General features: G+C 42.7%; 1 protein-coding gene across 1 annotated transcript in view; it reads left to right on the top strand.

Moving 5' to 3' along the window:
* The first annotated feature begins 8,208 nt into the window (after positions 1–8,208).
* The window catches only part of Dnal1 (dynein axonemal light chain 1), a 27,616-nt gene continuing 12,478 nt past the window's right edge, over positions 8,209–23,346 (top strand). Inside the window, exons 1-5 of the mRNA XM_055592941.1 lie at positions 8,209–8,258; positions 13,563–13,601; positions 15,977–16,086; positions 18,505–18,560; positions 22,625–22,680. Of these exons, the coding sequence (XP_055448916.1) occupies positions 8,256–8,258; positions 13,563–13,601; positions 15,977–16,086; positions 18,505–18,560; positions 22,625–22,680 (264 nt within the window). The 5' untranslated portion in view covers positions 8,209–8,255. The remainder of the gene's footprint in view (positions 8,259–13,562; positions 13,602–15,976; positions 16,087–18,504; positions 18,561–22,624; positions 22,681–23,346) is intronic.

Here is a 23,346-nt window from a genome sequence, read left to right as displayed (position 1 = left end):
TAGATATAGATATAGATATAGATATAGATATAGATATAGATATAGATATAGATATAGATATAGATATAGATATAGATATAGATATAGATATATTCTTCACTGTATAAGGTTCAAGAAGTACAGATAAAAAAGCAATTACCTTAGCTCATTTCCCAATCCCAGCTTTCTACTGAGGGCAACTTACTGTTGAAGAGACTGATAATGCCCTAATCCCCCTGAACAGTCACCTTGACAACCATTAGGGACTTTCCACGACCCTGATTATCGCCCAGATATATAATGACTCCTGAATGTACATCCTAAACAAATGTTACCAGGTTCCCCCAACCCACTCCTGACAAGGATTCTTCACGGTCCTTCTGGTTTGTTTGTGGTTTGTTTCTCCTTTATAAATGCTCTGCCCCCGAGCTCTGAATCCCAGAGCTCTTGGTGGCCTGCTCTCTGTCACGGGCTTAAATAAAGGACTGTTATTTGGCCGTATGTGCATGGTAGTCTGTATTTTCTCGACTGGATTATAATACTGTTGCTAATCTGAAAACCCCCTTCTAGAACCATTTTTATACCCATAAAAGCAAACACATATAAAAATAGAATGTGTGGCTATATTTTGTGGGTTCAGTACCTTTTCACTCAAAACCAAAACCCATTCAAGTCATATACCGTAAGGGTCTGGGTCTTCTTCCACATGTACAAAACAAAACAAAACAAAACAAAAGCACTGAAACGTTGCTAGGCAACAAGAGAATAGGCTTCCACTAAGCAAGTTTAGGGAACATTGTCCCCTGGTGGCCAGTGAGGGATTTTAGATTTTAGGATCTGTGACTATTTTCAGCCAGAAATCACTGCACCGCTTTCGCTTCTCTTTTCCTCTGAGCGGTAGGCTGAGGATGAGAGCTTGCATCTTTTTTTGTGCTGTCCCACTGTTAGATGGAAGCATAAACGTGACCATTCAAGCCTTGCTGCTGTTTGTACAGCCGGACAAACTTGGAAACCCCCGGCCTCAGCTTTCACGATAAAGCCTCGATTTTAAAAATAATCCTGAGACAAACTACCTTAATGGATAAATAACGCGGTCATGGACCTTGAGCCGTCTGCAAAGGCATTAATTAGCGGCCTTGTATCCACGAAAACTAGGCTGCACCTGAGAGTTGGTTCTCTCTTTGTGGGTTCCGGGGATCAAATTCAGGTCACCGGGCTTGGCGACAGCACCTTTACCTGCTGAGACATCGCCCAGCCCTCACCTTCCTTATTTCATTTTTGAGAATCTCTCACTAAACCTAGAGCTCGACGTATCCATATAGACTGGCGAGCAGCCATCCAGCTCCAGGGATCCTCTGCACCCAGTAATGCGCCTTCCAAACACTAGGTGGCGCTAGAGTCCGAGTGCAGTCTAACCCTTTGAGCTCTTTTAACCATTCCTTGGGCACCGGCTGAGTGAATAAATCAACGGATTACAATTTGGGTGTATCTCCTTACAAAGGCCTAATTGCTTTGAAAATAAAATGTGTTTTGGGTAAATTAGATTTATTGCTGTAGTTAAAATATGTAATTATTTTGGAGATCTGTGTTGGTTTAGGGAAATGAATGATCTGCCTGATACCTAAAAGACAAAGCAATCAAGGAGCTAACTTTATAATTGTTGCTGTTATTGTTGTTATTAACTGATTTGAGAGAGGGCCTAATACTGTGGCTGGCCTAAAACTCCCTAGGTAGATCAGGCTGGCCTCAAACTCACAGAGAGCCACCTGTGTCTGTTTCCCAAATTCTGGGATTAAAGGTATGTGCCATAACGCCTGGCAAGAAGTTTATTCTACAACAAACCAAAAGTAGAGTAAGGAAAAGATGAAGCTCTTTTTTTTTTTTTTTCAATCAAATGACTATAATGACAACTATAATCAGAATTATTGACTAGGGAAATTTGATAAAAAGATAATTCTAATTTGAGCTAATAAACCTCTTACCTATACAAAACCTTAACAGTTAAAGACTATTACAACTATTTTTTATAATTGCTAATCATGTTGCAGATGCCAGTTTTCTTTTTTTTTTTTTTCTTCTTCGATACACACCTTTGCTTAAAGAGTAAGGATTTTTTAAAAAACCTATTTGGTCCAGTTTTCTATCATTTAACATTGTAGTTGTTCTTATCGGTCTCCAGATTTTCTGAATTTTGGGAAACCATTTCAGTATTATTTTAAAACTTTCTCTCTACCAGGGTGATGGTGGCACACACCTTTAGTCCCAGCACTCAGGAGGCAGAGGCAGGCCTGGTCTACAGCATGGGTTTCAGGAGAGCCAGAGCTACGCAGAGAAACAAAACAAAGCAACATTCTTTTACCCAGGCCTGAAATAATTGCAATCTGACACAAAGCCACATAGTCTGGTGAATAACTTTAAGAATCTACTCAATGATTTTACAGCATATAAATAAATAAATAAATGAAAGAGGAAAAAAAAGGAAATCTATTATGTAATCTCTCTTTTTGCTTGTTTTCTGTTTTTCTGAGGAGACAGGGTTTCTCTGTGAAGCCTTAACTGTCTTGCACTCATTTTGTAGACCAGGCTGGCCTCCAACCCACAGAGATCCGCCTGCCTCTTCCTCCCTGAGTGCTGGGGATTACAGGTGTAGGCCACAGAGCCCAGCAAGCTTTTGTTTCTTGTGGAGCTGTTTTTAGCCTTAGAAAATATGAAACTCAAAGTATTTTTTTATAGTTTCGTGTTTGTTTGTTGAGACAGGATAGATCTATGTACTCCTGGCTGTCCTGGAGCTCAGTGTTTGCAAGGGGCACAATTTAAAAAAAAAAAAAATCACTGACATGGCTGCTCCATGGGTAAGGGAAGGTTTTAGATTAAGAGAGAGAGAGAATAGCCAGAGGCATCTGGCAGAGTCGGTCATGGCTACCTCTCAGGGACAGAGAGAAAAGACAGAGAGAGGAGCAGCTATGGGAGCTGGGAAGAGAGCAAAACTGCTGGGAGAGTCCTGCTGGCTCAGTTAGAAGGGTTTTGCTGTGATGGAAGGGGGGTGGCTTAGCAAGCACAGCCTGGGAACCAGCATGGGACTCTGACCTGTTGGAGGCTTGTTAGAGTTGACAGAGATCTAGATGCCCTTTCCTGAAGTTGGGGGCCCGTGGGAGCGGATAAGAAAGTAATGGCTCTTCCTGGCAAACAGAAAACCACTTTACATGATTTCCGAGGAATGCTGAATATTTGCCCGGTCAGAGTCCAGCCTGAGCTGAGAGAAGACTGCCATCCTTGAACGGTTACGACCAGGCTGGGCTGGCCTCAGGCTGGCACAGAGAGAGAAAGCCCTCCTTCACCTGTCTCCCCAGGGCTGGGATTAAAGGCGTGAGCCACATGCCAGGCTCACAGTATTGACTGATACAAAATGTGTCAAAATATGCTGAGCTATTTTGCAGAGAGAAGCAAATGTTTGGTAACATGAAGTTGATAGAGCGGTAAATGTGTGAAGTGGGGGTTTCAACAGCACAGGCGTAAAGTAAGGACGTGTCCGCCCCATGGTCTGGTTTGGTTTTTATTGTAGCTACGAGGGAGGGTATACCTAGAGGCGTCTGGGAGAGTCCAGAACAGGGAGAGAAAGCAGTAGACTAAACATGGCCAGTGCTGTCACCTGCTTGACCCGCTTAAACTCTGCAGGCCCTCCATTGAGACCTGCTTTAGTTCCTAGCATAACTGTAGCTCCTCTGACAACACTTGCTGTCGCCTGTAACATATCAGAAGCCATTTTGCCTCCAGGTCTCTATTTTATAAGGTGAAATAGAGTTCAGATTCCTAGGCCCTACCTGCCTGAGACCAGAATACAAGTCAATGGTTCAACACTTGTGGTAGATGATAAATACATGTTCTGCTTGAGTTCAAGATAAATGGAAGTTCTATTTGCGTTAAGACCGCAACATCCTGCTATGTTCCTTTCTCCCGGAACGGTGGGGAACTGGAAAGCCCCCAAACCTATATCCCAGCTTTAAAATGCTTTGTCTAATTACCTAGATACAATATACTTGGAACAAAATCGATTATGTTCAGCTAGTCAAAATGATATATTGCTGCCCGCCCCCTTCCTACGCCTGGTTACCTGGTTACCATTGTGTTTGTTTGTTTGTTTGTTTATATAAAAAGCCTGCCTTAGAAACAGACCAGCATCACAGTCTGGTTATTTAGTGGTGTCTTGATCCCGTAACAGCCAGTATATACTGAATGAACGGGGCCACGGGAGGAGGGGTGGGGGACATCGAGGGAGGAAGAGAAGAGAGGAAGAAGAGAGAGAGAGCAAGAGAGGGGCTCAAGAGAGCTCGTCGCTGAAGTGGCTGGGTTATCTACAGGAATGAGAAGCCGGGAGAAGTCCATGAGCTAGAGTAGTTTAGAGTAGGAGGCAGGGTGAGAAGAGCTGAGGGGAGCCACAGACACTGAGTGTGCCTAGAGGCCAGCATGTGCTCTGGTCTGCTAACAGGAACCACAGTTAGACGTCTGTGCAGAGTTCCTTTTGGACCTGACAATAAAACAAGACATATTTATGGTCAGTGGACTCCTGGCATGACAAAGTGGAAATATAAGCGAGCACGCAGATGACACTGGCTTACTGACATTTCACTAGGAATATTAATTCCATAGGCTAAAATCCATAGTTTCTTGGTAACGTGAGTAGAGTAGTCTTCTGGTCATCGGCTAGTTTTGAGGACTGGATTCACACATATAATTGGTAAGGGGTTTTTTTGACAGGCAAGGGGGAAGTCTACTTAATAGAGATGGTGTAATAATATATTTAAAAATACCACACACAACAGATCTGTTAAGGAGAGATTTATTGTACGGAGGTGTAGAGAGAGAGACAGTGGGACAGTGGAAGAGCAGAGGAGAAGAGAGAAAAGAGGATAGGGAGAGGCGCTCCAGGAGAGAGAAGTCGGAGAGGGGAAGAGAAACTGAGGCAGAGAGAAAAGGAGGAAGGGGTAAAAGGTAGGGGCTTTTATTGCAGCCCCTTGCAGGCTACAGGGAATAATATCACAGGGACTAAGTAACCTAGAGGAAGGCTGCCTATAGGCTAACATTCCTCCCTTTTCCTACAATAAAAAAAAAAAAAAAATGAGGAGCTAGGGAGGGGCGGTTAGGCGGGAATGAGTACCTTAGGCTGCTTCTCAAATTATGCAAATTATGGTATATAAATGCAGGTTCATCGGAAGCAGCTCTTGGTCACCATGCAAGGGAGGGGGTGGGGAGAGAGAGAGAAGAGAGCACCAAAATGTCTGGATTATATGTTGAAGGGGAAGGGGAAGTCCCTGCCCTGGGAAGTTCAGGGTAGAGGGCCAGGTATGTCAGCCATGCTCCGCAGCAGATAGGGACTGAGGAATGCTGGGAGAACCTGGGGCTGTTTGCCTCAGTTCTGGAGCACACCATTTCAGCTTTTTGTGCAAAGTGGCTAATGTCTTTTGAAAAACAGGGGTTTGGATATGTTACAAATACATGTTTTTATTTTCCTTTAATAAACATTTTATCATTCCTTATTTTAAAATGTGATTGCATTATCTTATTTCATAATTAACTGTGTTTTTAAATTAAAAAAAAAATCACACCACAGAGCATTCAGAAAACACACAAGCAATAACATTGTATTAGTCAGCTTAAGCTGCTATGATCAGCTTCCACAAATTTATTTTCTCACAGTCTGGAGCCGGTGAGTTAAAGATGAAGGTGCTGGCCGGAAGGTCCCTGGATGGCCTTTTGTATCTTGCTGGTGGTCCTCCCAGTGAAAGACCCCAGCCTCACACTAAGTTAAACATAGCTAATGCCATTTTGTGAGACACCACTGTTTTGTAAAACTCTGAAGGCCAGATGAGAAACTGGAAAATCACTGAGAAATCCTAGCTGTGTCACCCACTTGGGATATCTGTGGTCAGGCTGCCCCAGTCATACTAAAAACAGTTTGTGTTAATCACTCTCATAGATATCTGTGAGACTGTTTCAGCTAAGATAGGGAAAAACAAAATAACAGGTGGCGGGCCACGTCAAGGGGTCATCCTACCCCCCTTGACCACCCAGTTCCTGAAATCTTGGTGCCCCTGCCAAACTTTGACGCAAATTGTGGTCTCGTGTAAACGTACCAATCAGCCCCCTGTAACCATGCCCTCTCGTTTCTGTACCAGTGCTTCTGCCTCTAAAACCCTATAAAAACCCCAGCTTCCCATCTAGGGGGGCGCGGAAGTCTTCCGAATGACTTTTCGCCCCGGGTACCCGAGTATCAAAATAAAAGCCTCTTGCTGTTTGCATCCGAATGGCCTCGTTGATCCTTGGGAGGGGGTCTCTCTGACGGAAGATACCCTCCGGGGATCTTTCACCAGTGTCTTTTACTCTTATAAGGACATGAGTCCTGGATTATGGGCCAACTTAACCTTCAAAGCCCTGTCTCTAGAGACTGTGACGGTGACATTCAGATGTCAGCCTGTGAACAATCATTAACAATCATTCCACCTCCACAACACAATTTTAAATATGTGCTTACACATTTTTGTGTGTACTATGTAAATTTTAAAGAGGATCCCATCAACTATTTTGCTTGGCACCTTGAATTTTTACTTAAAATACCAATCAATGCCTTTGGTTGGTAATAGCCTCGGGTGGTGAGAAAATGAATCAAACTGTACCAGAAAAGAGCCCCTGGCCATAAAGAATGTCTTAGCCTCAGCCTGACGGGTCGCTCTGGTATCCAAAACAATCCGTCCTGCTCCCAGTATAACTGCAAAAAAAATAGCTGTCAAGTTCTGTTGGCTACCTACCTTATGTCTCCAAGCCCTCTAAGTGAGCTCAACCTTCATCCCAGGGAAAGCTTTGGTCCCCTCGCTGTCGCAGTAAAGCACTTGAGATCAAGTCTGTCTGCTTCTCTGCCTGCTGTTTTTTCCCCCTTCACTTTTCATGTGAATAGATGTATTTCCACAATTTTGTTTGTTTTGGGTTTTTTGTTTTGTTTTTTTGCTTTTCGAGGCAGGGTTTAGCCTTGCTAAGGTGTAGCCTTGGCTGTCCTGGACTTGCTTTGTAGACCAGGCTGGCCTCAAACTCACAGTGATCCGCTTGCCTCTGCTTCCCCGAGTGCTGGGATCACAGGTGTGCGCCACCGCGCCGGCTCAAAAACAATTTTTCTGTTTTTGTTTGGTATGCTGAGTATTGCTTACTAACCAATTCTCTCTTGCTGGCATTTGGGTTTTCTTGTTCCCATTAAAGTTTTGAACGTATTTAATCCTAGCAGTCAGGGAGGAGGTGGATCACTGTGAGTCAGGCCAGCCTGATCTACAAAGCAAGTTCAGGACAGCCAAGGCTACAAAGGGAAACCCTGTCTTGGGGAGGGGGTCTTTGAACAGGTGTGTGCGCTGGGGCCAGTTACATACGCACTTCCTTGACTGTCCCTTGGGATGAAGGCTAAGAACTTCTGATTTGGTTGCAAAGGCACAGAAGTTTACAACGCTTTTAAATACCTATCACCGACAGCCGCTCAAGAAGACTGCATCAGTTGTTCGCATCCGTGTTTTTGTGCAGCGCTACTCTCCATACCCCTAGCAAGTCTGTTAAACCATGAGTCTGTCCATTAATCCCAGCACTCAGGAGGCAGAGGCAGGCCAGTTCCAGGACTGCCAAGCGCTGTACAGAGACACCCTGTCTGGGTCGGGGTAGGGGGCCGGGGGAGAAGGAAAGAAAGAAGGTCTTATCTATTTAAATTTTCTAGCTGACTTCTTAGGGAAGGGGGAAAAAAAATACCCCGGTTGCACAAAAACCAACGTTTTGTAATACCTTTTTAAAGTGTGCAACTGCGATTTCAGGCGCCTGAGTTCTCCCTTGGAGGATTTAGGGTAAGGAAATGAGAAGTTCACAGTGTAGTTTCTGGGTGTACTGCGTTAACCGTTAATTCCCGTTTAAGAAAATTTTAAAGTCTATTAAAAAAAAAAAAAAAGTCCTTTTGTATCAGAAATGCAAATGTTATCAGGAGGTCTGAGAGTTCCGAGCTCAAGGTAACAAGGGCACTGGGAAAGCACCCGACTACTCCCGCGCGTGGTTGACTGGGCTCCGATGGACACCAAGCTTGCTGGAGGACCCGGGGGGGCCGCCAGCCGTCCCACAATGCCCCGCTCGCGCCACCCGACCGGCGGCGAGAAAGGACCGCTGCCAGGGCCGCGGAGACGGAGCGCTCCCGAGGTGCGCCTGCGCGCTGACCCCGGCGGGCCCTAGCAACCGGAGCAGTGACGGTAGCAACCGCCGGAATGGTGCGTACCCTCCGGGCCTCGCAGCCGAACCCGAGAGGGCATCGGGGGTGGGAAAAAGGGGGTGACCGTGGGGTGTGGAGGGCGGCGGGGCGCTGGCACCGCGCGAAGCGGGAGGAGGGGAATGCTGGCTCCCGGGAGCCGCAGGCCCGAGGCGGGAGCAGCCCGGGCAGGGGGTGGTCTGCGGAGAGGGAGGCCGGAGGCTGACAGGAAGTTGGGTTAAACTAGACGGACTCTTGACAGAAGAAAAGGGAAGGCAGCTGGGAATTCTCCGAGAAGCGGGTCGGTGTGGGGAAGGCGACAGGACGGGCGCCCTGGCGAAGAGAGATCTCTTCGTACGGCCGTGATTTTAACTCTCCTCAAGCCCTGGTTGGATGGAGGGGTCGGGGCTGGACGCGGAGAGCTCCAGCCTCCGTGGCTGTGCTGTGCCCTGGTGCCCTCGTGGTGAGGGGGAGTCCTGTTATCAGGAGACGCTGTTAAAGCTCTCTCTCTGATGGGTATATTGGACCAGCGTTCCTAGCGTGTGTGAGATCCTAGGTTGGTTGGCTTTCTAGCAGTGCACAAGAAAAGAAAACCACTGACAAAACAGTGTAATTAGCAGGTGTGTGTGCGCGTGTGCGTGTGCGTGTGTGTGTTTCCAGTGCTACGTCAATGCACAGAAGTTAAGGCTAGGGTATTAAAATCATGAAGAGCTCATGTACTCCCTCATACTGCCTGAATATGGGCCTGGTTCCTTCAGAAATGCAGGTCCACATATGACTTTAAGATTTTCTAAGTATGTGCCACCGTACGTGGCTACTTATTTTTAGACTTGCTTTCGCTGTGTGTGTGGGTACCTGTGGAGTCCAGACCCCCCCTGGAGCTGCAGTTACGGGTGGTCGTGAGGCACCCAGTGTGGGTGCTGGGAACGGAACTGTGGGCCTGTGCAATGCAGCAACAAGCAGGCAGATCCCAGTACAGATGGTTGTGGATGCTGGGAATTGAACTCAAGACCTTTGGAAGGGCAGACAGTGCTCTTAACCACTGAGCCATCTCTCCAGCCCAAGACCCACATTTAATATTATCAAAATACACCTTTACATAATTGATGGCCTCTTTTATTTTCTGTTTTCGAAGAGAGGGTTTCTCTGTGTAGCTTAGGCTTGCCTTGAATTTGTTATGCATCCTTGGCCGGCCTCAAACTTTTGATCCGTAGCCTACTGAGCCGTAGGAACACGGGCATATGCCATTATGCGTGGCAACTCTTTATTTCTTAGCGGTGTATGAAATAAGGGTATTATTTAATTAGTAGAGTTTTTATATTTGAAGAAATGTAGTGTTAGGATACTTTTTTTTTTTAATCGCAAGTTTCACCAGCCAGAAATTTGCTGGAGATGAATAATAGAATTGTATTTTACATGAGCTCTGTCCTCACCTAGCCGGCTGTATCACGATGTCCACTTGCTCCTGTAGGAATTTTTGGCTCCTATCTATAAGAGGAACCAGTATTCTACAGCAACTCATATTGCAATAAATAGCTAGATGGCTTCTAACCCTATTCCAACAGTGCTGTGAAACTATTCTCTTATGTGTCCCTTTTTTATGGGTCCAGGCAAGAATTTCTCTGGGAAACAAAAGTAGGAGTGTTCAGTTGAAGGGTCTGTGTGTACTTAATTTTCTCTTTCCGGGCTGTATAGAGCAGTTTTCACTCCCTCCACCATTGCGTAAGAGTTCCTACTTCTCTGTAGTTTTGCCAACTTTGCAAATCTGAAAATGTATGTGTATATATATGATATTCTTTTGTTTTATTTTTAATTTTTTTGATTTTCAGAAAATACAAGCGCTTGATAGTCTCATTAGTTTCCTGGGTCAGGCTGTGAAGTGTTAATTCATAGTTTTCCTAATTTAAAACTTTCTGTTTGTGAATTTTAGTAGCTTCTTTTTTTGTTTGTTTTTTGTTTTTAGGTTTTGGTTTTTCGAGACAGGCTTTCTCTGTGAGGCTTGGCTGTTCTGGATTCACTTTGTAGACCAAGCTGGCCTCAAACTCACATTGATCCTTCTCTCCCCGAGCACTGGAACTACAGGCGTGTGCCACCACACCCGGCTTAAAGCTTCTTGTACATACTAGATGCTGTTATAGTCTTTTATTGGTTTCAGGTGGAAACCGTCTTCTCCAAGTTTTGTTGTTAGCTTGCCCTCCTCAACCATTTGTACGAACAGCGTTTTTCCTTTTGGGCTTCTACATAGACCATCATTTGCACTTAGTGGCAGTTTAATTTCCTCCTTTTGATCATTCCAATTTGTACTTCTTTTATGACAACACTGACAAAGAACTCTTTGTATTGTGTTAAACTAGCAGTGATAATGGACAGCCTTGATGTGTTTGGGACCCTGAAGAAAATTATTTTAATGTTACTGTCCCAGTTAGTCCATATTGACTGTCTTATTTAGGAGACATATTTTCTACACATAGATGCATATAACCTGATTCCATTTGCTAACCTAACTTTCACCCTCTAACACGTTATTTAATTTGCTTAGTGCTTGTTTTGCTTATATTTACTTATATTTTTACATTTATTTACTTTATATATGCATATGGTGTATATATAGTTACATATATATCAGATTTAGACATCTATGTGTGTGTATTTTATACACAGTCACATATCTATCCATCTACTTCCTTTAATAGATGTAAGTTCTAGGAAGGCAGGAATCTGTTTTGTTCACTGATATGTCAGAATGAAATAGAAATTCCGGCATAGTGGTATACACCTGCCATCTCAGGACCCAGAAAGGACAATATGACATAGAAGAATGTTTGTCACAAAGCAGACATAAAATGAACAGTTGTTAAAACGAATTCCCCCAGGTATGGTATTTGTTTCAGGTTTATTATTATTATTTTTTTTTTTTTGCTTTTATCAAGTAAGGATTTCTTTACATATATATATTACTTAATATTATTTCATATGCCTTGGTGTGAGGGTGTCAGACCTCTGGAACTGGAGATACAGACAGTTGTGAGCTGCCATGTGGGTGCTGGGGATTGAATCCAGGTCCATCTGAAAGAGTATTCAGTGCTCCTAGCCACTGAGCCATCTCTCCAGCCCTAAGTCAGGATTTCTATTTAACTCTCAACTGACTACTTTTACTATCTAGTGTAGAAATATATATGTATTCCTTCGTTCCTTCCTGTTTTTTATTCTGAGACAGAGTTTCCCTGTGTAGCCCTGGCTGCCTTGGAGCTGCTCTGTAGACCAAGCTGTCCTGGCCTCTGCCTCCCAAGGGCTAAGATAGTTCATTCCTGCTGGGCGCCACCGCCCAGCAGGAATGAACTATTTGATGGTGCTCAGTATACATCATTGGCCTTGAGAATTCTAATGTCATCTCCAGAATCAAATCACATTGAAAAAAAAAAGAGGTCTTCATGATACATTTACAGTGGCCTCATAAATGTGCAGCTTTTCCACATTTTCTAGGTTTTGAAACAACTTGTCTAACAAAGAATATCATTCTTGAAAGGCTATTAGGACTCACGTGTAAACTGTGTAGCCTTGGAGCTTTGGGGGAAAAGAACAGGCTACATCTCTGATTAGCATTTGAATGTTTTAAATATTATGGTCTGTTCAGAGTTTTTGATGGTAGCGGCTCTGTTTCTCTAGGAATACATGTCTTGTTTAGGTCTTAAAGCTATTGCCATATTTTGCTCCTAAACATTTCATTTCTAGAATCTCTGTAGTATGTAGTTATTGATAGTTCTCGTATTCTTTATTTTTTTATTTGTGTATCTTTCATTTTTGTCCGGTCAAGCTTGCAAGAGACTTAAGAACTACCTTTTAGTGTGTGCAATCTTTCCTGGTTTTGATGTCTCCCTTTTTCTTCTGCCTTCTTTGAGTTTGCACTGATAACTTTTAAGTATGTTGAATGCTTAGCTCATTTCTTTCTTATGCCATGTTTTCTGGCAATATACATGGAAATAGAAATTTCTTATCAAATTTTGACTCCCCCTTCCCATCCCGCCACGACCACTGGGCATTGACTCCAGGGCTTGAGCAGGATAGGGAAGCATTTCAGCTGCTGAGGTTTACTGCAGCATTTTATTTTCTCTTTTTGAACTTGTAAGAGCTTTTTGATGCGAGAGTAATTAGAACAGTATTCTACTCCTAGGTATAGTAATAGCTTATTTTTCCTGTTGTTTATGGTTCCTTTTTTTTTAAAGCTCCGATAATCCATTAAGAACATCTGTTGTACACTTTCAAAGTTTTTAATATATTAAATTGAATCAAAGATGCGCTTTGTTATAAGATGAAACATTTTATGTTCTACTAAGAAAGAAAAAATTGGAATTATACCAGATAGTTTCCTGTCTTTTAGAATTTTCATTTTGTACTTAATTTTTATGAGCCAGGTATGATTGCTCACACCTGTAATCCCAACACTAGGCGAGGCCAAGGCAGGCTGATCTCTGTGAGTTCAGGCAGCCTGGTCAACAAAGCAAGTTCAGGACGGCCAAGGCGACAGGGTCTCGGAAAACAAAACAAAACAAAACAAAACAAAACAAAACAAAACAAAAAATATATATATATATATTCACTTTTATTTATTAGGTTTAATGGTGTGTGGGTGGGTGGGTGTGTATGCGCGCGCGCATAAGTGGCCAGAGGTACAGATCTCCTGGAGCTGGAGTTATAAATGGTTGTGAGCTGCTTTGCATGGCTGCTAGGAGCTGAACTCAGGTACTTTGGAAGAGCAGCAATTGCTCTTAACCACCTCGAGGTCTCTCCAGGCTCTTTGTACTTCTTGATAGAGCTCTTTATTAGAAGTTCTTTTACATATATTTAGACATACAGGTTTTTGTGGTCAGGTTATTCTTTGCAGACATGAAAAGAAATATATATAATAAAATTAATATTTTTCTAAAATTTTACTAGAGCTATTTTGCCAGAGTGACTACAGATTGTTCCTAATTAAAATATGCATTCATTTTTCAATGTTAAGTTATAAAAATACATGAATCAGTGAAATGAGATCTATTCTAATATCAAATATTGAAAGGTGTATTTTTTCGTACACCAAGTTGGAGTTAAATGTTTCGATATCACACAATCGTTTCCATATTTTCCCTGAGAGGATTTAAAGAGATCATTTGGTCCTCGGGAGAGAACTTAATCTCTTAATCATGCTTATATCATAGAGTTTCAAAGAAAGAATTGAGTACTTTAATGGTAGAAGTCAAGGCCAGAAATGATTGCATTGAAACTGAATCAACAAATCACAGCACTAAAGATGGCTTTGCTTCTTTTCCCTTTTCCCCTCTTTAAGGCAAAAGCAACAACAATCAAAGAAGCCCTGTCCAGATGGGTGAGTAGGTGGCTTTTCCTTCCTTAAGAAGCTACATGAGAAAAGTTTGAACTGTTGTTTACATCTGACCATTTAGCAAAAGAGAATCTTTTGATTTTGTGGCAGTGGGTGCCTGAGCCTCCACAGGTAGTGAAATTGTATAGGGGTTAACATGTCATATAAATACATACACTCATTAAACACAAATGGTATCAGGCAGAGTGTAGAAAATCTGAGTACAGTGATGGATCTTATCAATAACCCTGGTTGTGATATATTATAGTTCTGCTGAACATTATCACACACATCTTTGAGGGTGTGTGTGTGTGTGTGTGTGTGTGGTGCTGAGGGTGGATGGAACCCAGGGCCTTACTCATGCTAGACAAGTACAGTACTGTGGTGTGCACAGCTAACTCCTGAATTACTGTTTTAACCACTGAGCCATGCATCTGTCCTGCTTTATAGCTAGACTTTGAATAAAAGTCTGTCAGCAGCCTAGGTATCTGGGAAATAGACAGAAGTGAATAGGATAATGAGATATTCGAAATCTGATTTAGTGCCTATAAATGTCTGCATTTGTTCTAACTGTGTTTTAAGGATTTTTTCTTGGTTGGAACGGGGCCGGGGGATGGCTCAGTAGTTAAGGTGTTTGCTGCAGTTCAGCTCTCCAGCACCCAGGGAAAACACCAGGCGCACTAGCACCTGTAAATCCCAGTGCTGAGGAGGCGGAGCCAGGAGGACTCCTGGGGATGACCAGCCCAGCTAGCTTGCCGGTGAGCTCCAGGTTCAGGGGGGACACTCAGAAAGGAGTGTAGATGCTGGGGGTGAGGCTCAAAGGTAGTGCTCTCCCCGAGTGTGCACAAGGCCCTGGGGTTGATCCCCAGCACCACATAAAATGGCGCAGGGTGATGCTGCCTAGAATTTGGGCATTCAGCAAGCGAAGGTCGTATGATCAAGGCTGCAGGTGACTGCATAATATGTTCCCCGTCAGCCTGAGATCCAAAAGACCCTGGCTCCAGAAACCAGAAATAAGGGTGCCTGAGGAAGACCCAGTCTCGGTCTCAGGCTTTCACAGGCACACTTGCGCAAGTGTGTTTGCACACATGAACACACACAAACACATTTCTGCTGGGCCAAATATTCCATAACATTTGTTAATGAAAGAGTATAGATGAGACTCAGATTTGATCTTCCTTAAGTTGTATTTTAGGACTTTACCTATTCATAATAACTAATATTTGGGGGTTTTGTTTTAGCTTCTTTTGGTTTTGGTTCATAGATTCCATTTCTAGTTAGATTATGGCTAACAGTCTTCGCCTTTAAGATCTTTGAAGCATTAAGTCTTTTCTTTCATTGACTAACCCAACACTCTTCTTTTAACATTTAAAAGTCTTAACTGACATGTAATGATTGTACAGTGTGAGTTTTGGTACATATTTAAAACAGGTAATTATTCTATCAAGGTACAGATCTTTGACCTGGGATTTTTTTTTTTTTATTACTTCTTGTAATAAAAATCTTCTTTTATAGCTCTTTTGGATCATGTGATTTATGGCCATACCACCCTGATTGCACCCAGTCTTTTCTGAAATGTACAAGTTTACCACAGTCACTCTACTGTGCCAGAGAACACTCCAGCTCGCTCCTCCTATCTGATTTTGACTTTCCTTCCTTTTCTTCCCAGCCTCTGGTAACCATTAGTCTACTCTTGACTTCTGTAAGATAAGATCAACTTTTTTAGCCTTCATTCATGAGTGAAAACATGAAATATTTATCCTTCTGGGCATTTTGCATTTCATCCAAAACAAACAACAACAACCAATAAATAAATAAATAAATAAAGAGTCCTTTCAGCCCATCATGTTGGCACAAATAATCCAACACTGAAGATTACCAAGTGTCAGTTTCCTATGCCCAAACCTAGAAATATGATGAAAATAAGCATAAGAGGCCAGGGGATCACTTCGTTGGTAGAGTGCTTGCTGCCAAAGGAAGCTGAATTCAGATCCCCAGAAGCCATGTAAAGTGCTGGGTCTACCTCTCGGGTTGAGGGAGTGAGGACATGAAGATGCCAGGGCATCCGCCTTGCCTCTGCCTGCCAAGTGCTGGGCTTAAAGGCGTGTGCCAACACTGCCACTGACTCTTAGAGGATTTAAAATATTACAAATCAAAGTTCTTTCCATTTGTGAGGTCTTAACAGTTTTCTGGCCCAGGTATATAGAAACATGGCTAAGGCCAACAAGTGCCTTAACTCACAAATGCCAGGAAGTGAATGGTGAATAATCTAAGTTATTAAAGTGTAATAGTTATTTTGAAACCCACATTGAAAGCCTTGTGAAATTCTGACCTCTTTTGCAACCATGGATCATATTGTGCCAAATTAATTTTTCCCATAGGAAGAAAAGACTGGTCAGAAGCCATCTGAGGCCAAAGAGATAAAGCTATATGCCCAGATTCCCCCGATAGAGAAGATGGATGCCTCTCTATCTACACTTGGTAACTGCGAGTAAGTTCCCCCTTCCCATCGCTTATTGCTGTTAAGTTTTCCTTCCTTTTCACACACAGACTGGAAAAATGGTTTATTTCTTTCTGTGGTCTTTGTTGTTGTTTATTGTAATTTCTCTCTTGACAACGCCAAATGTGAATAATTATCAGTTTATGAGATTATTGATAGAGTAATACTGAACAATACAAGCTTTTCTTGTGCAGTTTTTCTAAAACGATTGTAGATAGGGGTTTCCTAGTCTTCTGGGAGAAGCTAAATAACACAACAAATTATTACTGTGTTAGTAGTCCACTCCCTAAGCAGGGAGATAGTAGTTCAGACCTGGGCAAACTTCAAAGACTCTGTTTCAAAAGAACATAAAAAATAAAAATCAAAAGGTCGGGGGAAGGACACTGGAGAGCTGGGTCCATGGCTCAAGCACTTGCCAGCCATTGAGAGCTGGAGCTCAGTCTCCAGAACCCACATCAGGGCTGGGTAATGCCAAGCTCAGAAGGCAGAGACATGACACCACCAGAGCAAGCTCTCCATGTCAGTGATTGAGAGACCCTGCCCCAGTGAATCAGGTGGGAGAGAGACGGAGGGTTGTTCAGGAGCGTGGGACATCAATACCAGGTCTCCACCTGTGTGCGCACACATGCACAGCACACACACAAATGGTAAAAACTGGGCTGAGGTCAAACTCATTAGACAAGTACTTGCCTAGCACTTGTATGTGCAGGGCCTTGAGTTCCACCCACAGTGGAACAGTAACAAAGTAGTAAAACAATCTAACAGTTTGTTGTTTATTGCTTTCTCTTGTAATGTTACCTACCAAAATCAAAATCACATTTACTTACTAGATGCCTAAGAGACAGCTCAAACAACAAAACAAAGGAAAAACCAACAACTTTAAAATATTGTTCAAAATGCCTGGAAAATACAATAAATATGAAAAAAAAAAAAAAGAATTAACATCAACCTAGGTTGCAAGACATCGTGGCACTAGTATTAGCATTTTGAGAATGATTCTAATTAGGCTGGGCATGGTGTCATATGCCTGTAATCTCAGTCCCTGACAGGCTGAGGCTGGTAAGTTGAGGCAGGAGGATCATTAGCATAGGGTCAGATAATGAGATTCTGTCTCAAAAAAACAAACAAAAAATTCTAATTGGGATCAAATTATATTCATTTTGTAATCTTACTTTCCAGGTCTTTAAATATCAGGTGATATTAATTCCTTCGGTTTGTTTTCTAGCGTCCTGTGCAGTTTTTAGCAGTGCTCTGTGCTAACTGGGCACAGTTGTACTGTGAGACATCATACTTGTGCTTTCATGCTTCCTCATCTCTTGTCAGGGCTGTAGAGTACTCGAGCTCCTGAGGTCCTTTCCTGTCCTTCACCCTGCCTTTATCTAATCGTTGCCCTTTCTGTAGTAGATAAGCCCAATCCCAGCTTCTCAGAAGCAGACTGTCTCCTAATGCAACCCTAATGTCTTACTCACAGTAAGCGAATTGGACTGCTCTTAGACAATCTCTGCAAACCTATTAGACTGATGTCTTTGGAGTAAAAGGAAAAGCAAACATAGTTAGTTACTGATTGCCACTCAGTCCTTGTGATAAAAACATACTGCAGCACAGGAGGAAAAGTTTGCTCCAACTGTGACTGCAAAGTAATCAAAATACGTTTTTGCAAAGCCACGGAAAGGCAGTGAGTGTGAGGTTTGTATGACACACCAAAGCGCACCCTCAGAGTGTGAAAGGAAGAGGCAGCCTGCTTGGGTTTTTGCAGACATCTTTTGGACAGGCTGCCTAAAGAGGAATTAGAGAATTCCTTCCGAAGCATAGTCTTAGATTAATTTAAAGGCATTCCCTTTTCTATTCGTAGTGCTCATGAGTGAGCGAGTGACTAGAAAATATGCAGCTTTGACCCTTTACATGCCAGGTACTTATATAGTAATTGCCTTTGCTTTTTCAAGCAGATTAAAAAAATGAATAATTCCTGTTCAAGTCAAATCATGAGGGTAAGATACATGTTTGAGGGTTTTAATTTTGGCTCTGCCACTTTGTAACTGTGTAATATTGGGAAAATGTTTAACAGCTTTGTACCTCAATTTCATTTGTAAAATGCAGTAAAAATAATATCTCAGAGAACTATGAAATATGAGATCAAAGGATACATGTACTAAACATTTAATAATAACACCAACCTGCCCTTAAAAAGCTTGTTTTTAATCCTCTACGAGTGTATATTAACTTTAGTAATCAATGGGGAAAGGATTCAAAATGAAGAAATAACTTCTATGACTGAAGCAGAAAAATGGATTCAGTATAAAAAGAAACATGAATTAAAAATCTTCCATGGGCATTACTATTAAGAAGTAACTTCTGACATTCCACTTAGGTTTTTCATATTAATTAAAGTTCTCCTTTGTTCTTTTAAAGGAAGCTTTCCCTGTCTACAAACTGCATTGAAAAAATTGCCAACCTGAATGGCCTAAGTAAGTGATCCACAGTAACAGACGGCTCTTGAATTTCTAGTTATTGGAGCGTACATTCCAGAGACACTGTGTCATTCCGGAGGCTGGCACCTGTTTTTATCACAGCAAATGTCAGATGATAGAGACTATATGTAAACCATGTCTTAAGTTTCGTTATCTGAGAGACTGACAGAGAGAGAGGGAGGAAAAGAGGAGAAAGAGATGGCGTGAGATCTCAATATTTAAAGTCCTCTGAAAGCTTTTAGAGACTTAAAGTTGGGATGGCTGAGACAACGAGGTTTCTGATTGTGTCTTTTTTCGTTCAGATTTGTCTTGTGTGTGTTTTGAACTTGTAGTTAAATTGTAGTCCTCGCTGTCCCTGTGGTCTCTGTGAACAGTGCCATTGCCCGCCCTCCCAGCTGTCATGGCTTCTTATTTGTAATGGCTGGTTAGTTTCTAATGGCTGCTGCAATGTAGTGACTTAAGTGACAGAAACTTATTCACTAACAGTTTTAAAAGTTGCAAATATGAAATTAGTTTCACTGAGCCAAAAATCAAGCCTCTCTCTGAGACTTTTAGGAAGAGTCTTTCTCTTGCTCATTCCCTTTTCTGGTGCATGCCTCATTCCTTGGCTTCTGACTTCCTCGTGTCAGTTTCTGCTTTTGTGGTTCAAGTACTTTGTGTTGTGTCTGTGTCAAGCCCCGTGAGAACGCACGTGCACTGCAGCACACCCGGGTGGTGAGGGTGGTCCCTGTCTCAAGAGTTCTTCCTTTCTTTTGTTCTTTTGTTTTTCTTTCTTTTTTTTTTTTTCAAGACAGGGTTTTACTGTGTAGTTCTGGCTGTCATGGAACTTACTATGTAGACCAGGCTGGCCTTGAACTCACACAGATCTGCTGGCCTGTGCTTCCCAAGTGCTGGCCCTATGGCAAGATCTTAGGGCATCTGCAAAGGACTTTTGTGCCACACAAAGCAACAGTTGCAGGCTCCAGGGACTGGCATGTAGGTATCTTTGGGGGAGCCACTATCGGTCTACAGCACTCCCCACCGCACAACCCCTGCTCCAAGTCTGCCACTGAACCCTCCTTATTCTCCTCTGAGAAGAAGCACTCAGATGATTGCTGCTGTCTTCAGGAGCTGAACCTTTCATGTAGAGCCGTAGCTTCCCTGTAAGTTTTGCAGAAAAAAAATACATTTGAATTTATTATACATTCCTGTAAATATACAAATCAAATGTCATACATAAACTGGGACAGTTTGGAAAACAGTTTATGCCCTCATAACATAGGTTCTAGCGTGCATTTTAAACTTCATTTTTTATGTCAGTCCTAACACTAAGTTTGCGTGTTCTGGGTGTGTGTGGGTGCACATGTGTGCATGTATGTGTTTAGGCAGAGGCCAACATTGGGTATCCTTCTTCAAAAGCCATCTACCTTGTGTAAAAAAGGCTTTTTTTCAGCTGGGCCATGGTGGCTCATGCCTTTGATCCCAGCACTTGGGAAGAAGAGGCAGGCGGATCTCTGAGTTCGAGGCCAGCCTGGTCTGGAGAGCAAGTTCCAGGACATCTAGGACCACACAGAGAAACCCTGTCTCAAGAAACCAGAATAAAATAAAGTAAAATAAGGCTTTTTTATTGTCCTGTTGCTGACCAAGTAGGCTAGGCTAGCTAGCCAGCCAGTCCCATCATTCTGCCTGTTTTCACCTTGCTCCACTGGGATTCAAGCATCCAACATACCAGCTTTTGTCATCAGACTCAGGTCTTTATGCTGGCACTGAACTCTCCACCCAACCCACAACACACTAAATTGATTTCACTACCTATTAAAGGGTCACGGCTTGTGTCATTTGAGAAGCCTCTGGACTCTTCTAACCGCATCTTAGCTGACCCTTTCTCTTTCTGCTCTTCAGTTAACTTACTGATGCCAGATGCTCATTCTGACAACACTGTTCTCCCAGACCAGAGACCTGTTAGTTCTTCATCTTTGCCTGATAAGATTTAATGTCTGGTGGTGCACTCACTCATCCAAAAGCTTGTACTGCCTAGTCATTCTCATAGCATACTTTTTTTTTTTTTTTGCTTGTTTGTTAGTTTTCTTTGATTGCTTTTGTTTTTGTTTCAGACAGGGTCTCACTGTGTAGCCCTGGCTGCCCTAGAATTCACTGTGTAGACCTAGGTAGCCTCAAACTCACAGAGCTCTACCGGCCTCTGCTTCCTGGGTGCTGGGATTAAAAGTGTGCATTGCCATGCCTGGCCATACATTTTTTTTAAAATAACTTTTGTCCATTTGCTTATACAGTGCTTCTCATCGAGTACAGTTTCATGATCTCACAAGAAAAACCCTGTAAGAAATTAAGGTCAGGATTAAGAATACCATATTTAAATGCCACCTTCTGGGCTGGAGAGATGGCTCAGAGGTTAAGAACACTGGCTGTTCTTCCACAGGTGCTGAGTTCAATTCCCAGCCAACCACATGGTGGCTCACAACCATCTATAATGTAATCTGGTGCCCTCTTCTGATCCGCAAGCACATATGCAGGCAGAATGCTGTATAAAAATAAATAAATCTTTTTTAAAAATGCCACCTTCTCTCTAAGACTTCTCAAATGTCCACCACCGTAATCACTACTTTGAGAATACTTACAATAATTTACTTTGGGTTTTAATATTTACCTACTGATGTAATTATTGAAAAGACCAAATGAGTTCGTGTATATAAAGAATAGACTTGTGTATGGTACATACAAAATGATGACCAAAGCTGGATGTGGTAGTGTAGGCATATAACTGAGCTACGTGGGAGGCCGAGGAAGGAGTTTGAGGCTAGCATGAGCAACCTTTGTAGGACCTTGTCTCAGGGATAAAACCTTGTTCAAAGGGGGAAGGACTGAAGCTAGGCATGGCAGCTCATGCCTATGCTCTCAGTACTTGGGAGACTCAGGCAGAATGATCTTTGCAAGTTCAAGGCCAGCAACATAATGAATGCTACGCCAGCTTGGGCTACAGAGTGAGGCCTTGTCTCAAAAGAGGGGGGGCTGGTGTTGAGTTTCAGTGGTAGAATGCTTGCCTGCTGTGTAGAAGGCCTGGGTTCAGCCTCCAGAACTAAAAAGCAAAACAAAAAGCCTTCAGGAAAGATTATCAAGGGTCAGAGTTGGGTGTGTGTTCTGTGCTTTGGGGGAAGCACTGTGCCTTGGAAACCCTCCTGTCTTCATGTGAGGCAGACCCCTTACCCTATGATGAATGCTTGGGAGAAACTGTAGAAGGAAGGATTTGCTTTGGCTCATGGTTTTAGAGTTTTCAGTCAAGCTCATCCAAATCGTTGCTTTTGGCCTGAGAGCAGATGTACACCTTGGCAGGGTGTCATGGCAGGACGCTTGGTTGTGCTTCCCAAAAGTGAGAGGAAGAGGCCGCAGACAAGGCGTATCGCCAGGGTATAACCACACTGGCCTGCTTTCCCCCTTGTCTCCATGTCCTAGTTCCCACTGCCTCCCACTAATGCTACATACTCTGGGTCCATCAAGGGATTAATCTATTAATGAAATCAAAACCATCATGATCCAGTCAGTTCCCTGAAGTTCCACCTCTGAAAATTATTGTGTTTGGAACAAAGCCTTTAATAGATGAGCCTTGTAGGCTCATATCCGAACCATAGTGTCTGTCCCAGTCTACTCTGCACCCCCATACCTCACTGTCTTTGAGTATTCAGGGCTGGAGGGAAGTGTTCTCTGCTACTAGGCTTGTGTCTAAAATGGTGCCTTCATTTCCATTTTCACTGACTCACTAATAATTTAGGCTATTTCAGGTTTTTCCTCTGCTTGGATTTCTTTGTAATTAAAGTAACTACAAAAGACCACTTGTGGGACTCTTTTTTCCAATGTGGACTCTGAGAAATGAACTGGGGTTGTCAAGCTTGGCAGCAAATGTCTACTAAACCAGCTTGCCTGCTCCCTTGCCTATTTTGTAGTAGAGTCTTTTTGACTGACTATGTAGAGATGCTTATTCTGTAAAGTTTCTTAGAGTGTTGCTCTACTAGATTCATGATAGTTGTGTGTCTGCTTCTCACAAACAAAACGCTTTCTTTCCATGACAGAAAACTTGAGGATTTTGTCCTTAGGAAGAAACAACATAAAGAACCTAAATGGACTGGTAGGTTGTTGTTTATTACTTTTTAAAAAGCATGTATTTTTCTCATAAAAATAACATTGTTTTGTTTTTTGAGACACGGTTTCTCTGTGTAGCCCTGACTGTCCTGGAACTCACACTATAGACCAGGCTGGCCTGGAACTCAGAGATCCGCCTGTCTGTGCCTCCCTCTGAACCCTGGGACTAAAAGTGTGTGCTGCCACACCCAGCTGAAAATAATGTTTTTATATTGTAGACAGTTACAATTAGAAAAACAAATATGGCATGTAGCCACAAACCACTGACAGTTTAAAACTGCTCACATTTTGCTTGACTGCTATGCTGTTTTGTATCGCTTTTTTACCTTTATTTGTTTATTTTTGAGTCATATTTATTTCTAGTGTGTGTGTTTGTTTATGCTTGTGCCATGGCAACAGTGTGGATGTCAGAAGACAGCTTGAGAGGATTGGTTCCCTTCCACGAGTGAGTCCTGGGGATTAGACTCAGGGCACCGGACTTGGAGAAATCATGATTATGCTCTGAGCCATCTCACCAGCTCAGTGTCTCCTTTTAAAATTTAACATGCACAACTTTTCATGTAATCTGTTCAGTAAGTCCATGTGATCTGTTTCCTGAATGCCTATGTGTGTGTGTGTGTGTGTGTGTGTGTGTGTGTGTGTGTGTGTGTGT

The sequence above is a fragment of the Psammomys obesus genome, unplaced genomic scaffold (assembly GCF_907164565.1).
Source record: "Psammomys obesus unplaced genomic scaffold, mPsaObe1.curated_primary_1811, whole genome shotgun sequence".
Taxonomy (NCBI): domain Eukaryota; kingdom Metazoa; phylum Chordata; class Mammalia; order Rodentia; family Muridae; genus Psammomys; species Psammomys obesus.
Note: the sequence above shows the minus strand (reverse complement) of the source record. Positions and strands in the feature narration are given on the sequence as shown.